At 36.0% G+C, this 14,388-nt stretch overlaps 1 protein-coding gene across 1 annotated transcript in view; it reads right to left on the reverse strand.

Annotated features, from left to right (window-relative positions):
- Positions 1-14,388, reverse strand: part of LOC105626433 — a 29,535-nt gene that overhangs the window by 4,137 nt on the left and 11,010 nt on the right. Inside the window, exons 2-3 of the mRNA XM_012207737.1 lie at positions 4,623-4,772; positions 407-679 (exon numbers count right to left, since the gene is read on the reverse strand). Coding sequence (XP_012063127.1) covers positions 407-679; positions 4,623-4,772 — 423 coding nt within the window. The remainder of the gene's footprint in view (positions 1-406; positions 680-4,622; positions 4,773-14,388) is intronic.

The following is a 14,388-nucleotide window of genomic DNA, read 5'->3' on the forward strand; positions in this document are numbered from 1 at the left end:
ATTAGTATTTATAATACAATTCGAATACAATTATACCATGTAAATTTTTTTATAAAGCAATATCACTCACTTTGACTTTTTGCGAACGGATTTGCGAAATGCTGCTGCAACAATTTAACCGCACTGAAAGAAAAGATTGGCTCTTGCAGCAATTTAGATGGTAAAATATGGCATAGCATTTTTAGTTAGCTGCTGCATCCAATTTTTGGTTACAGCAGCCAATTTTTGATTGCGTTAGCCATCCGCAGTGTCAATATACGGTTTCAATAGGCTAACGCAACCAAAAATTGGCTGCTGCAGCCAATTAAAAATGTTATGCTATATTCAGTCAATCTTTTCTTTCGTTGGCACACCAAGCTTTACACAGACCAGTTTAGTCTGTGATAATGATAAGAGATATACATACGTTCCCGGTGATGCAAGTGATTTTGGGTGTGAAGACGTCGTGTGCCGATGGTGGATCGTCCAGAGGCGGACGACCTCTGCGTCTCTGTTTGGGGGGTGGTGGCTCGTCAGTTTCACCTTCCCGCAGGACCGTTTCGACGCCGGGGGTTCCGGTGCCAGGACTGTGGCCGGTGTTGTTCAGGTCGTTTTGCGTGGAATCGCTGCGCCAGCTCACCTCGGCGAGCCCCTTGATGTGTAAATCTTCGGCGGTTTTCAGCAACGACGACAACCTCGTCTATAAAACGAAACGGACGAATATAATTATTCGTTTCTATAACATCTCGTTTTTATGTTCCAGTAATTTCAATAATTTTCTTGTACGTAATTGTTCGTAATTTCAAAATTTCATAATTTCAAAAGTTCATAATTTCTATATTTTATTTATATAGTATTAATATTACATGTTATAATTCTTAGTAAGATATTGATATATATTACATTTAATAAACATTATTAAAATATTATTTTATAACATATCGAATAGGAATGCGAGTGAAATTAAAGGTCAGAATTCAGAATTCAGAATTCAGAAAGTCAGAATTCAGAAAAAATATAGATGTGTAGATAAATATGACTTACAGAAAAAATGTAAATGTGTAGATAAATTTGTTAAATTCGTTGTATGCTTCTTCGAGGAAAATTAAAAACTCGATTGCTTATTTATAAATAAGCAGAGTAGAGAAATATTTACTGAGTTATTTATAAACGAGACATCATTATGACATTTAAACTAAATGCTTGAATATTAAAATTTTCTATAGTTAGTGAGCGTATTCTATAAAAGCTAACTTTCTCTGTAGTTATATATTAAATTCATAAATATACATATGTGTATATGTATATCGCATGTGAGGTTCTAACGAAATATTTGATCACAAAAGACATCACGCAGAAATAAATTGACAACTCTCTCAATTTATTTATTACGGGACATATTTTTCTATGTCTGAGTCAATCACAAAGTTAAAAATTATTAATTATCTCGTAATTATAAAAACTTAATGCATTTAGACAGGATGTTTTTTAAAGCTTGAAATACTGCGAAAGGGGAAAATATAAAAATGAAAGACAAGCCCATTACTTTCGGGTCGCTGACACGGACCGCTTATTTATTTTCATCAGCATTATTTTCCCTCGCAAATATCCTTCGGATTTCTCCCCTGGAAAAAAATACCCCTACGTTGTATTCTCGTGTATGGGAGTGGAGAAACTCGCGCGACGTACTGGACGGAAAAAAAATAAAGATCACGAATGCGTGTAAAGAACGAAAGGGGGAGAGAAGAAAAAAAGAGAGAGAGAGAGAGAGAGAGAGAGAAGATTCGCGACAACGGGCCCCAATTATTATTTGCTAATTTTCACCAGCGCAGCGGTGATTGTGTACGTTCGCTGTTCGCGGCGCGGCCGAATGCTAAATAATATAGCAACTTTCTACGGCCGCATGCGGCTTTCTATCGGCTGGAATTGGAAAAATGTCTATGTGGGTCAGCGTCGATGCCGCGGCGGAATAATGTATTTCAGAAATATCGCCGCTTTCGTTTCTTGCTTGTGCAGTAGCAAGGCGGAGAAAGGAGGGGGTCGCGCGTAAGAAAAGGGATCGTGGGAAAAAAGGACGACGTGCCCCGCGTGACGCAAAGCCCGATCTACAACCGTTTGCAGATCTCCCTCCTCCATGCCGTTTAGCTAACATTCCGTTCGGTTCGCGAGGAGAGCTTAAATCACGCGCCGATCTCCAATCCGGGATCGGGCCCTGACGATTTTCACTCAGCGATTTTTCGCGAGTCCGATCGGGCCTGCGCGACACAAAACGTGCCGGAGAAAGCTCCTTGCGCGGCTACGACTACCTCATCACGACTAGAAATCAGGAAGAATTCGCTCTCCTCGGAAGAAGATAGATATACCAATGAAGATTCGCACGAAGAAAGATCGCGGAAGAAACTGTAAAGTCTCAGTTTGTCGGATATCGAATAAGCGAGAGATTTTTCAACTAAATAAAAATATAATCTATTATCTGTAAATGAGACATTTATAATCGAATAGTTAAGATACGTTTAAGAAAATCGAAGAAAAAATGTATTAAGGAAAAGTTCAAGTTTATAAGAATAGTTTACAAAATATTATAAAACTGGATATATAATGGATACCATGAAGACATCTATCTCAAGAGAATACATGAATCTTAAATATATCGCGGAAATTTCAAGGAAATATTGAGGATATTATCGAATTTATTGTAGTCTAATGCAAAACAGACAAGCGAAATGTTTGAAATATCTTGAAAAAAATCTCGGGGGAGCATAATTTTCTTAAATGTATTTCGGGCAATCTCGAAAAATTGAAAACATAATATCGCAAACAAGATGTTGGAATGGTTTGCTTCATTCTCATTAATAAAACCAGGTGCAAGGAACAGTGCAATTGTATAAATATACCCAAATGGACTTTTGCGGATTATCCGCCGGTTTATTATTATATTCTCCAAGCACAGACTCTTTTTAATCCACAATTAAAAAGTCTCAAGGATTACGAGAAAACAATTAGCGAAACGTATGATACAAAGTGTGTAGTTACCGACTCTTGTCATTCTATAAGTATATATAAATAATACATAACGGAAATATAATGTATCATTATTATATTTTAATGATATCATCATATTCGTCAACAATTGATTTTTCTCAGCAAAGATAACGTTTCTAATAATTGTTTTATCTTTACTATTAAATATAAAAGCGAAAAAATTTCTATGAAAATAGAAAAGGGTCTATCTAAAATTCATTAAAAATAAAATTTTACATTAAATATATGTAGATCAGTTTCAAAATTTTTCATAGAGAAAGTCGATTTTAAATTCATCAAAGTGTCAGACATAACTGTATATGTTCTTATTGATTTTCTGCCTGAATATCACCACGTCCCTTTATTTTTTGTTTTCAGACTAGAAATTTACCCTGACCGAGATCGATATTTCTGACATGTTACATACGATGGTCTTGTCATAACACATTTCGCAGCGTATTCGAACTTATGTACGATTGTCGTCGGTGCGAATGAGAAACGTTAGTTTTTTGCAAGATAATAGGCACCGTAAAGTTCTCGTTAACCATGGCTGTCACAGAGCACGGCGGCTGTTATCTACGCGAAATTGTTGTTATTGGAAAACTGAGGAAGGCGGGGATTTATTGTCTGAAGAATGGCGGGGTTTTACTGCTTAACTTTATTTCACAGCGACGTAATAAAACGTCCGCCACAAATAGCAACATTAATGAGCACGAAGTGAAAATATATCTAAGATATAACTTAGAGAGAGAGATTATCACGGTCGATAATATTTAATTCGCGTTTTATATGCAATGAGTGTTACGTTTCACGTCAGTCTTCTTTGCCAATATCTCTCAGGAATTTCATTGTAATTTTTGTACGAGTATATTCACATGATTTATTTTGGGATCATATAATTATTTCAGGATATATAATTCAAACTTTATTTCAAGATAAAATTGCTTACAAATCAAACTGTTCATATTTCTATATGATTTTTATTGTTTTCCAATAAGGTTGCAAGACTTTCGCGTCACATTCGCTTATTTCTATTTACAATCTAGTTTATCCTACTTTATATCTATCACGGAAAGAACGATCTTACTGAAGCATTAAAAAATTTAGCTAATAGACACAAATCTGAAAATAAATTTGTTGGACTATCAAAATAATTATATAGAACACTCAAGTTGGTTATTAGAATGTCAAGACTTTTTGTTCATCATGCTCGAATTTCCTACATAATTATTTTGATGGTTCAACAAAATTATTTTCAGATCTGTACATAAATTTTTTATAGCTAGTCCAGTAAAATCTTTCCATGTACACTCGCACTTATCTAACTTATTAATTTAATTTAGAACACTCGAATTAAAAATATCATTTTCTTTCGAAAAATTCTATTTCCTAATTAGAATTTTGTTTTCATGCTCTTTTCTATCTTTCACTCTCTCTCTCTCTCACATTTTTAATATTTCGTTAAGTATAATAATCTATTTCGTTAAGTATGATAATCTAAGAAACGATATCTCTTCTTGAATTTTCTACGTAGGATAAATTTTTGTGCCCATTAGAATCAATAACGATAATAAAAATAAGATGTGAAAAAAAAGTCATTTCTAGGAAATTGTAACACTCACGTGATCGATGTTGATCTCTCCCTTGTACATGAACTCGACCAGCACTTTGATGTCCGAGAATTTGACGTCACGCATGATGACGATGGGGTCCTTCTCCTCATACTGCGATAGGATCGTGTCAAAGTATGTGCTACACGCCGACAGTACAACCTGTGAACATGCGAGTCGACGCAATTGTTAATCATTTATGCGGCGATTTTATCTGCGAGAGTGCGAAAAAGGTCGTATAAATAACGTGCGTAAGTAGAAGAATCGCGATTTAAATTCTATGCGTTATAAGTAATTGCACGATTATTACATGTCGGACATATTGATAACGCGCGGGTTAATTGCGACGAAGTTAATCTAAACCTGACGAAGATAAGCCTCGCTACGGAACGTCGGGAAAAGATATCTGAATCATTACCTTCCATTTTTTTCTACGAAACCATACGCAAATACTCCACTCAAAATGCAGGCACACAGAAAATACGATTTTGTTGAAGTACCTATCTAAAAATTTGACTAGACACAAATTGGAAAATAATTTTGTTGGACTATCAAAATAATTATATAATCTCAAATATGATGAATGACAATATTGTAAAAAGTTTTGACATTCTAGCAATTAACCAGTTTCAACGTTCTAATTATTTTGATGGTCCAACAAAATTATTATCAGATCTATATCTAGCTAAATTTTTAGATATTTCAATAAAACCTTCCTTTCCGTGCGGTTAATGAAAAATGCATTTACTTTCCAATCTACATTCTACAATATTATTATGCCATTTATTTACCGAGGTCAAACTGATTCCGCTAGTTACGTTATCCAAATTTAATCATAGTGGTCGACGATTGATTGTAGCGTGCTACACAATGTAAAACTATAAACGACATTTCGTAGGTCTTTGAATTACCGTGCTGGCGCAAACATTGCCACGCGTATAGCATTGCGTCGAATTTCACCGGCGCGGCGGAAGTGACTTCGTTATCACAGCACGCGTAAATGTTGCGGTATCGTTTATTAATCAGAAAAGTCGTTGTATAAGCTTCAGTTTCAATGTTCCCTGATTAATTTGCATTAATTGACACTGGACGTGACACCAGGAATTGGAATCACGGGCAATTTGTCGAATTTATAATTAGCACAGAGAAACATGTAACACTATCTGTTTTTTTTTCCTTTTTTCTGCAGCTCGCGGTAAACGTCACTTTAGTTTCACGTTACGTAACACGATCCAATTTATTCGCTTTGGCAAGTAAGGACACGCGCGCGCAAGCCGAAGCTCGCACAACGACGGTGGCGGCGACGCCGACGGCCGCGACGCGTCGATCATTATTAATTACCGGCGAAATGGAATTGTCCGGGAATCCGGGAAGTCGTATTGACGCGCGTAACGAGCGTACTAACGTAATGTATGGATCGAGCGCGCGTCACCCGATAAAATATGAATTCCTGTCTGCACATTCAGGGGATTTTTGCAAGACCGTCCCCCCGGCCTTCTTTCGACGTAAATATCTAGCATGAAAGTCAATGAGGGCCCTCATACTCCTTTAAGAATTCTTCCTTCGCGACGTGGCATATCGTTTATAAAACCTTTCCTCCCCGCCTCTAATGAAAATTTATACAAAGTGGTACGTCTTTATGATCGATGGATTTGTAATACTTCGATTCTAGAATGGCGCGTCATAACGTTAATTTTCCAAGTATCCTATAATATAATTTCCGTAATTTTGTTTTTTCAGATCGCTGGATGGATTATCTCTCTAGAATATCCAACTTTTTATCGAGACCGTTTCACAGATTCAAGTCTTCTATATTGATTGTGTATAAAGATTTTTCCATATTTATATCGATCGATTTTTTTGCGTTACGTACGCATATGTTCCAAGTAATCATTGGATCTTGCTCAATCGTATATTATTGTTGTTATCGTCGCAACCTTCAATTAATTGCACCTCTTTTGTATGCTAATTGGCCGACGTCGCATATTGCCGTGTGTAACACGGAACGGGAATAGGTAAATTGGTACGAAACCCTGTGCGCAAACGAATGTCGTGGGAATTTCCGGACAGTTGCACGAGTTTCTTTCGCGACTAGTACATTATCGTCGTTAGAGAGGAAAAATATAACGGCACAAGAGTTTTTTAAGCCGAGGCGAAATTCCCAACTATGCCAATTTTGGAGAACATATACGTATATATTATCATAGTCGGGATATTCTCTATAAATTTCCTTTTAACTCGAGGAAAAATTCTCCCTTCATCTTTTTCAATTTCTTAATACTTCTTTTTTTCCAACTTGATAACGATCTCGATATAACAATAGATACATTAGCGATTCCATTTGATCTTTTTTCTACAGACAGCGGTTTTTCTCTATTATAACATCTTCAACTCGTATTAGCACATGAATTTTTTTTCCACGTCTCGGTCATATTTTACCCTTTTATTTTCTCCTGTCCTTATAGTCGTCCTCCCCCGCGTCCTCTTCGTTATCCATAATCCATCGAACCTTAATTTCTCACTAATTTTTCATTCTTTTCGTCTCAGGCAAGGGGGAAGGCCACGGAGGGACCACAAACGACTAGTGTCTGATTCGACCCCACCCAGTCAATAGCCTGAATATTTAATGTTAGAAGTTCGTATTGATTTTCGCGATTTTTACGTCTCCGCAAATAAGGCCGTAAAGACCGTCTCGCGGGTGGACGAGGGGAGGGGAGGAGGGGGGGGGGGGGATCGGGGCGGGGCGCGGGGGAGGACAGGAGAGGAAAAGAGAGACGCGTTACTTTTCAGTGCCAGCTATATAACGCTTTTTATTATGCCGGGGCGCTTTTATGGGGAAATACTGCGATGAAAAAAGAGGAAGATGTCGAGACGAGCGGGAGCGGGAAGAAAGGGCAGAAGAAGAAAGAAATTGCACTGCCCGGGTTTCATATCGAGTCATTACGATCCTCGGGCACTTTCACCCCCTCCCCCCTCCCTTTCCTCGTCACCGGCTTCCTCCTTCCCATCCGCCCATCCAACCCTCTCGCCGTCCGCGACGTCTTCTGACATTAAACTTTTTATCGTGCATAACGGCGCTTCGTCTTTCGTCAAGAGTAAAAAAAAAAAGAAATATAAATGGAAGAAACCGGCGGAGAGAACGATTTCTCCCCTGCCTACGTGGAAAAGGGGTGCTTCGTCAAATTTGTCGATCTCCCTCGTCGGTCTCTTCCCCTAGTCGCCCTCTTGTCCCCGTTGCTTCTTTCTTGTTTTCTTTTTTTTTTACAGAGAACGCGGAAGCATGACAGGCGCGCGATCGATCCCAAGACGCTTTACGGTGAAACGCGGCAGCGAAACGCGGAATACCGACGGAAATTTACATTCGTAATGGCGTGCAATAAATATTTATTCGACCGGACATTATTCCAGTTATTTATATGAATCGATATAAAAGCGTATCGCGAGAGGATGGACGGGGGGCGGGCGGGGTCGTAATGACGAGTATTGCCCGCGGCGCAAACGTCGATGCGAGGCGAATCGGTATTTACGAAAAATCACGCTGATACTCTGAAATTTTAATCTTTACGATTTTTACAATTAAGCGACTTTTGCATAAAAACAACATTTTTACCATTTTATATCGGAAATCTTGATATAAAAAAAAAAATCGCTGTAACTATTTCGTGTCGACGGAAAGAATATTTTTATACTATCCATATTTTATACTTTAGATTACATCTATCTCAGACATCGAATAAATAATGTTCCATTATTTTGCATATTCCGGAAAATCGACTTTATAACGTGTGGAGTAAAGTCAAGCGGAATTATTTATCGTAGAGCGGTTTTTTTCGGAATTTTCATCTTTTTCGAAGATTATGCCAATCGTCGCGAATCAGCAAGTGTGAGTTTTAGAAAGCTCGGAAAGTTCTCGAAAGCGCTTGCAAGATAAGCGAAACACGATGTGTTATCGCAACGGGAAATTCCACGCGGCGAGCGAAGAATAGAGGCATTGATATCAAAATCTGTAAATATCGATTAATATCAATGCTCCAAGAAAAATAACAATCTCGAAATATAAAAAAATATAACACAAATATGTCATTCTCTGCTGCAAAATTTTTGATTGTGAAATGTGAAGTGACTGCTATGAAACGATATATTAGAAAAAAAAGTAATAATATTTAATAAAAAAGAAAACTATGCAAGAGCGCGACTAAAACAGATATGTAAACTCAATATGTAAACTCTGTGAATTCGCAGTAAAAAATTTATTTTTAACTAATAGTAAAATAGAAAAAATTTAGCATACTATTTTCTAAATACTAATTCTCATAAGTCAAGATCTATGATATCACTGTAATTACCGATTGTAATTGCTTGTCGGTACTCAATATCGACATCAACACTCCGTGCTAAAAGCCGCGCTCTCGAGCGTCCAGAAAAGCCATAATTCATAACGTCTATAACGAACGAGGGACATTTCGCTTGCGCGACGAAGTTCGTTATAAAAACGAGATTACTGGCCCCCGCTTGCAGTTACGTAATTCGATCGATAATTTAGGCGTTTCCCGTTTCTAGCGAATGAACGACAGTGCCAGAAGGAAGAAAAAAGAAAAAAGCGAGAAGAGAGAGAGAGAGAGAGAGAGAGAGAGAGAGAGAAGCAAAGAATAAAGGTAGGATAAAAGAAAAAGAGATATCCTTTTTATGTCTGATGTGCGGGTGGGATCGAGACAAGAAACTTAACGAACCTACTTTTTTTTAAGGCGCCAAGATCCTTCCCAGAACTCGTCTCGAAGCTTCGTAAAAATCGTTTTCGTGAGCGATTGTCTAACCTCGTGTCACATTCTATATACATATTCTTAGTATTTCCTTATTCAAGTACGGATTGTTCGCACGAGTTTGCAATCGATTTTTTCTTCGTGAAAATGTCAAAACAACAACAAGAAATAGAATAATTATATGTCGGATTATAATTTATAATCCGATATAATCGAATTAAAATAAAACAATTTTCGAAAATTAAATTTCAAAGATGAGAAAAAAAAATAAAATCTCAAATTTAATTCTGAATATTACTTCAAATTTTATTTTTTGATTTTATTTCATACTTATTTATAAAGATAATGAGAATAAAGATATCGACAGTCAGAAGATTACTAAGAAATAATTCAATTTTTAATACAAAAAATTAAATTAAAAAAGTAATATAAGTAAAATCTTTTTAATTAGTATTAAGTAATCTCAACTCGCACTGTATTAGAAACTATTAGAAACGGAAAAGTTCAATTAATTTACCATCGAACAGAAAGGAGACCTTAAGATTCAAATATCAAATGAGAATGGTTAGTATTGTTTGAAGACGATGATAGATCAGAATTCAGATAAAGAAGCAGAGAGAAAGATCTCGCATTTAAACGCTCAGTCCGGAATAGAAAAATGATAGATATTACATTATTCTGTTAATAATATATATGATTTTCATTACAAAAAAAATCGGCCGGTATCTTTCTCATGAAAAGTTCATCGTACTACGCGTCACTATAACATGATGAAAGGCGAAATGAAAATTAACGAAAACCGGCAAATAGAGCTCGCTCGCTTTTCAGCGAGATTTACGTCTGGATAAGAAGTGACATTTTTCAAGGGATCGCATATTTGTCACTGAGAAAAATTCACGTAGCGGAAATAGATGCTGATAAAAAATTAATAAAAAGAAAAGGCCGTTAATGAATGTCTTTGTGTTAACAATGTAACTTAAAAAAAAAAAAGATAAAAAATAACAAACATGTGACTGTAAGAGCACCTGAGTCGTCGACAGACGACAGATTCCAACAACCTTCATCCTATAGTATATGCTTCGGTTTTATAAGAGGATGATGAGAATTGTGAAGAATATGGAGAATTGCGAAATGAATTCGTTTTGGGAATTCTCATATTTCAAATAAAAAAATAAAAAATGGAAGAAACTTTTTCAGTTTTTCGAATGAGGAATTCCAGAATGTGTGCCTGTGTCTGCAATTTTGGTTTCCAAATTTATCCCTATAATTCCACGAGAGAAGGAAGGAAAGCGACCGCCGCGATGGTACTTCCGTATGCACAAAATTGCCGGATCGATACGCGGTAAATCGTTTTAAGGAATTTCGGCCTCGAAGTCGCGAAATCGCGTTTACGGAAAGCTGTTAGACGGCATCTCGAACTTCAATTTCTCGGAATTATATAATAACATTTATACGTGATATATTTTTATTTTGGGAGTCGAGATGCGAGAAACGAGTTCTCGTGTACCGAGGATTGGATTCCGGTCTTGGCAAACATAACAGTTGCTACAACTCCCCGGTTCTCCGATTTAAAAATTCGCGGCATCGTGTAACGTAATAGTTATCGATGTAGTTGGCTTTCTAATCTCTAGACCCGTCTCGGAGACCCGAAGGTCATGGCCATGATGGAAAGGGATTAATATTTTTGAATGTTTATTGCTACTTTGGGAAGCAAATGAATAATAAAGAAATGAAAAAAAGATAAAATGAAGACAGGAAGAAATGTAAAAAGAAAAGAATACATAATATTATATATATATGTGTATGTATATTTATATATACTTGAATATATATATTTATATACTTGAATAGAACGTCGCACATGCATTACATTTGTTTATATGTATTACATTTGTTTATATGTTTATATTGTGTATTCTCTCTCTGTGGAAATTACATTTCAAGTGTCATTGAAAGTACATTTCAAGTATCTTCATATTTTTACAGTTTAGCTTTCGTATCTTATCGATTTCGTTATTAGTTTTTGATTACACAAGTCTGCAAAATTTGATTTTTTGTGCTGTTTGGAAAAGAAGAGTAATTTTCCACAATATTTGATGCACTGAATTCGAATACGTAAGTGAAAACTGTTCTATCACGTCAGGCTTTTGAGAAAAATGGGATTGAAACGCCTGAAAAACGTGTTTTTGAAAATTTATATCTGAACCTGATATGCGAGAGATTTTAAAAAGGGCAAATTAATGATTGGATATTGTATTTTAATATAAAAATATTGAATCTTTTACAGCCAACGCTGGACCTGTGGCGCGCTTTGTTTTTGGGATGGATCCGCGGGTGTAGTCACACAGTGTCAAGTAAAACGATTGCCCCATATAGTGCCAGCGTGAATACCACTACAGATAGTAAAAATTTCAATAGTGTATTTAATGCATGGGACTGAAGATGCTCTTTTGTAATAAAAATGTTTTTTTTCATTCGTTTAAACAATTTTGGAAACAACAATTTTCCAAAAAACTGACTTCGTAATTCTATTGTACGAAAAAATTATGTAGTTGCATCTATTGTAAAATTTTTTATGAAATATAAAATTTTACAACTGTATTGCAAATTTTATACGAGATTGCATGGAGCAGTCAATGTATAATACTTGACACTATTCGATTATATTCCTAAAAACAAAGCGGTTCAATGCCGGCTGTAAAAGATTCGATATTTTAATATTAAAGTACAATGTTCAAGATTAATTTGAGCTTTTTTGAAATGTCTCGCTCATCATCGAGTTCATCAGCTATGAATTTTCAAAAACAGCGATTATAAGGCGTTTTAATCTCATTTTTCTAAAAAAAAAAGAAAAAAACGGAACGCGAATAGAATATTTTCACTTACAAATTTGAATTCGGTACATCAAAAACTAAGAGAAATTATTATTCCTTTGCAAACAGTAAAACCCATGCAGAGTTGTGTTATCAATATACTTCTTAATCTTGACATAATCTTGAGATATTCTTGTTGAAATAGTTGCGATAATTGCAAAAAACGCATAATTTTCATGATAATATATTCAATAATATATAACAAAAAAATATACAGTATTTGTATAAAACATAATAAAAGATTTAAAGATAAAAATAAAATAATATATAAAATATATATTCGCGAGATAATATATGAAATAACGTATAAGATAAAAATCAAATTAAGTATATATAGAGCAAAAATAAGACTATATATCTGAAAGTGTCATTCTACAAGTACAGCTTTTTATTACATTTATTAAGTTTGCTTTAAGACTTTATCAGTAATCACTGTACTTTCAATTAAGAAGGTTACATGCATTTACATCGAGCCGTTAGCGTTATCAGCGTGACAATCTGCGATCGCGTTCTTAGACCGCTTTAATCTCATGGGGACGGGATAAATCTTTTTCGTCTTGCGCGCGTATTTGTTCACAATGGCGTAAGAAAGTCTTATCTGCCGCGCGTAAGTCACGCGCGGATTTTCTAATAATGCACGCGAATCTCGTTGTTTTGCCGCGCGTCACGCCCGACGAGTTTAACGAGCAAGAAATCGCGCCGCCAAGTTTTGCGCTAGGTATGCGTTTTAGAGCGAACGAACTCTGAAGTATGCGTAAATACCGATGCATCGGATATCCGGTGCATATGTTCATACACTTTCCGTCTGTGTGCAGAAAATTGTTCCCTCAACATTTTCCGAAATTTCTATCTGTTGTCTCTCCACTCAAAATGTTTGAGTGAAATCTCAAAATGTCGCGGCTTATAAATAGTCGCACAGACAACCTAAAATCACTGATTTTAATTTTAACGAATTCGTCGATGAGTTTGCAGTTGATCTTTATTTTGTTCTCGAGGTTCATTATTTGGTAATTTATAATTGCCCCGGTAATTGAAACTGCGACATTAAAATTTCAAAACTCTGTGGAGCCGGATTATAAAATTATGTAACCGCAAGAAATTTTTATAATCCTTTATACTTTACATTTATATTTTGCATGTGTTTTAAAATAACCTACTTCCTGTACACAGCACGCTATTCTATCTTTCATCTCCTTTTAATTTCTATACACATTTATAACTTTGTACTGTATTTTTTTTATTGCATGAGAGAAGCAGAACTCATTCTATTCTCTAATTACATGCAGTAGAGTTAGTGCAATTTTGTTTATATTTTATTGTATACTTCTAGGTAAAAATGTACAGTAGAAATAACATTTTGCATTCCTTAAACTTTAAAATCCAGCCAATTTAATTAAATTTACACATCCAAGAGATATTTTTGACTTCACGATAGATTTGGGAGAGCGTGAAATTTATTTTTATATCGCCTGCATGCAGTGTCTCTTGGTTTATTCAAAATTTCGATTGTTTATTTTTCTTTTTTAAAACTTGCAACGTTCTACTTTCGGTTTATGATTTTCGCGGTGTACATTTTTTCGCATACTAATGGCCCAACCCCATTTTCGCATCGGTGGCATCGCGGCGAAACAAAACGTCGCGAACTGGACGCACACGTGTCGTGTAATGTAAATGAACATTGATACGAGCGAGGCTGGTCCAAGTGGGACATGTGCGCAAAACGGACGCTGGTCTAATGTAAAATATTAAGCCCCGATAAATATTAGCGTGTGCATACGAGTAAAACAAATTAATCTCTTACGCTGCACATTGTCAGCATGTATAGCATATAGAGTAAAGGGGAGATGTGTTCACGTTTATGTGTGCATATAGGGTGAATCGTGTGATTCACGTGGTAGACCTTAAAAAGTAGGATGAGAAGGAGAGATATACATCATCAGCGGGTAGAATAAAATAGTCGAATAGAGACAAGGGAGATAAAGAAGTGGAATGAATGTCGTGAATGAGGAGTGAGTCAGCGAGTGAATGAGAAATGACGAGTGTATGTGTGTGTGTGTGTGTGTGTGTGTGTGTGTGTGTGTGTGTGTGTGTGTGTGTGTGTGTGTGTGTGTGTGTGTGTGTGTGTGTGTGTGTGTGTGTGTGTGT

Source organism: Atta cephalotes (assembly GCF_000143395.1).
Source record: "Atta cephalotes unplaced genomic scaffold scaffold00001, whole genome shotgun sequence".
NCBI lineage: Eukaryota > Metazoa > Arthropoda > Insecta > Hymenoptera > Formicidae > Atta > Atta cephalotes.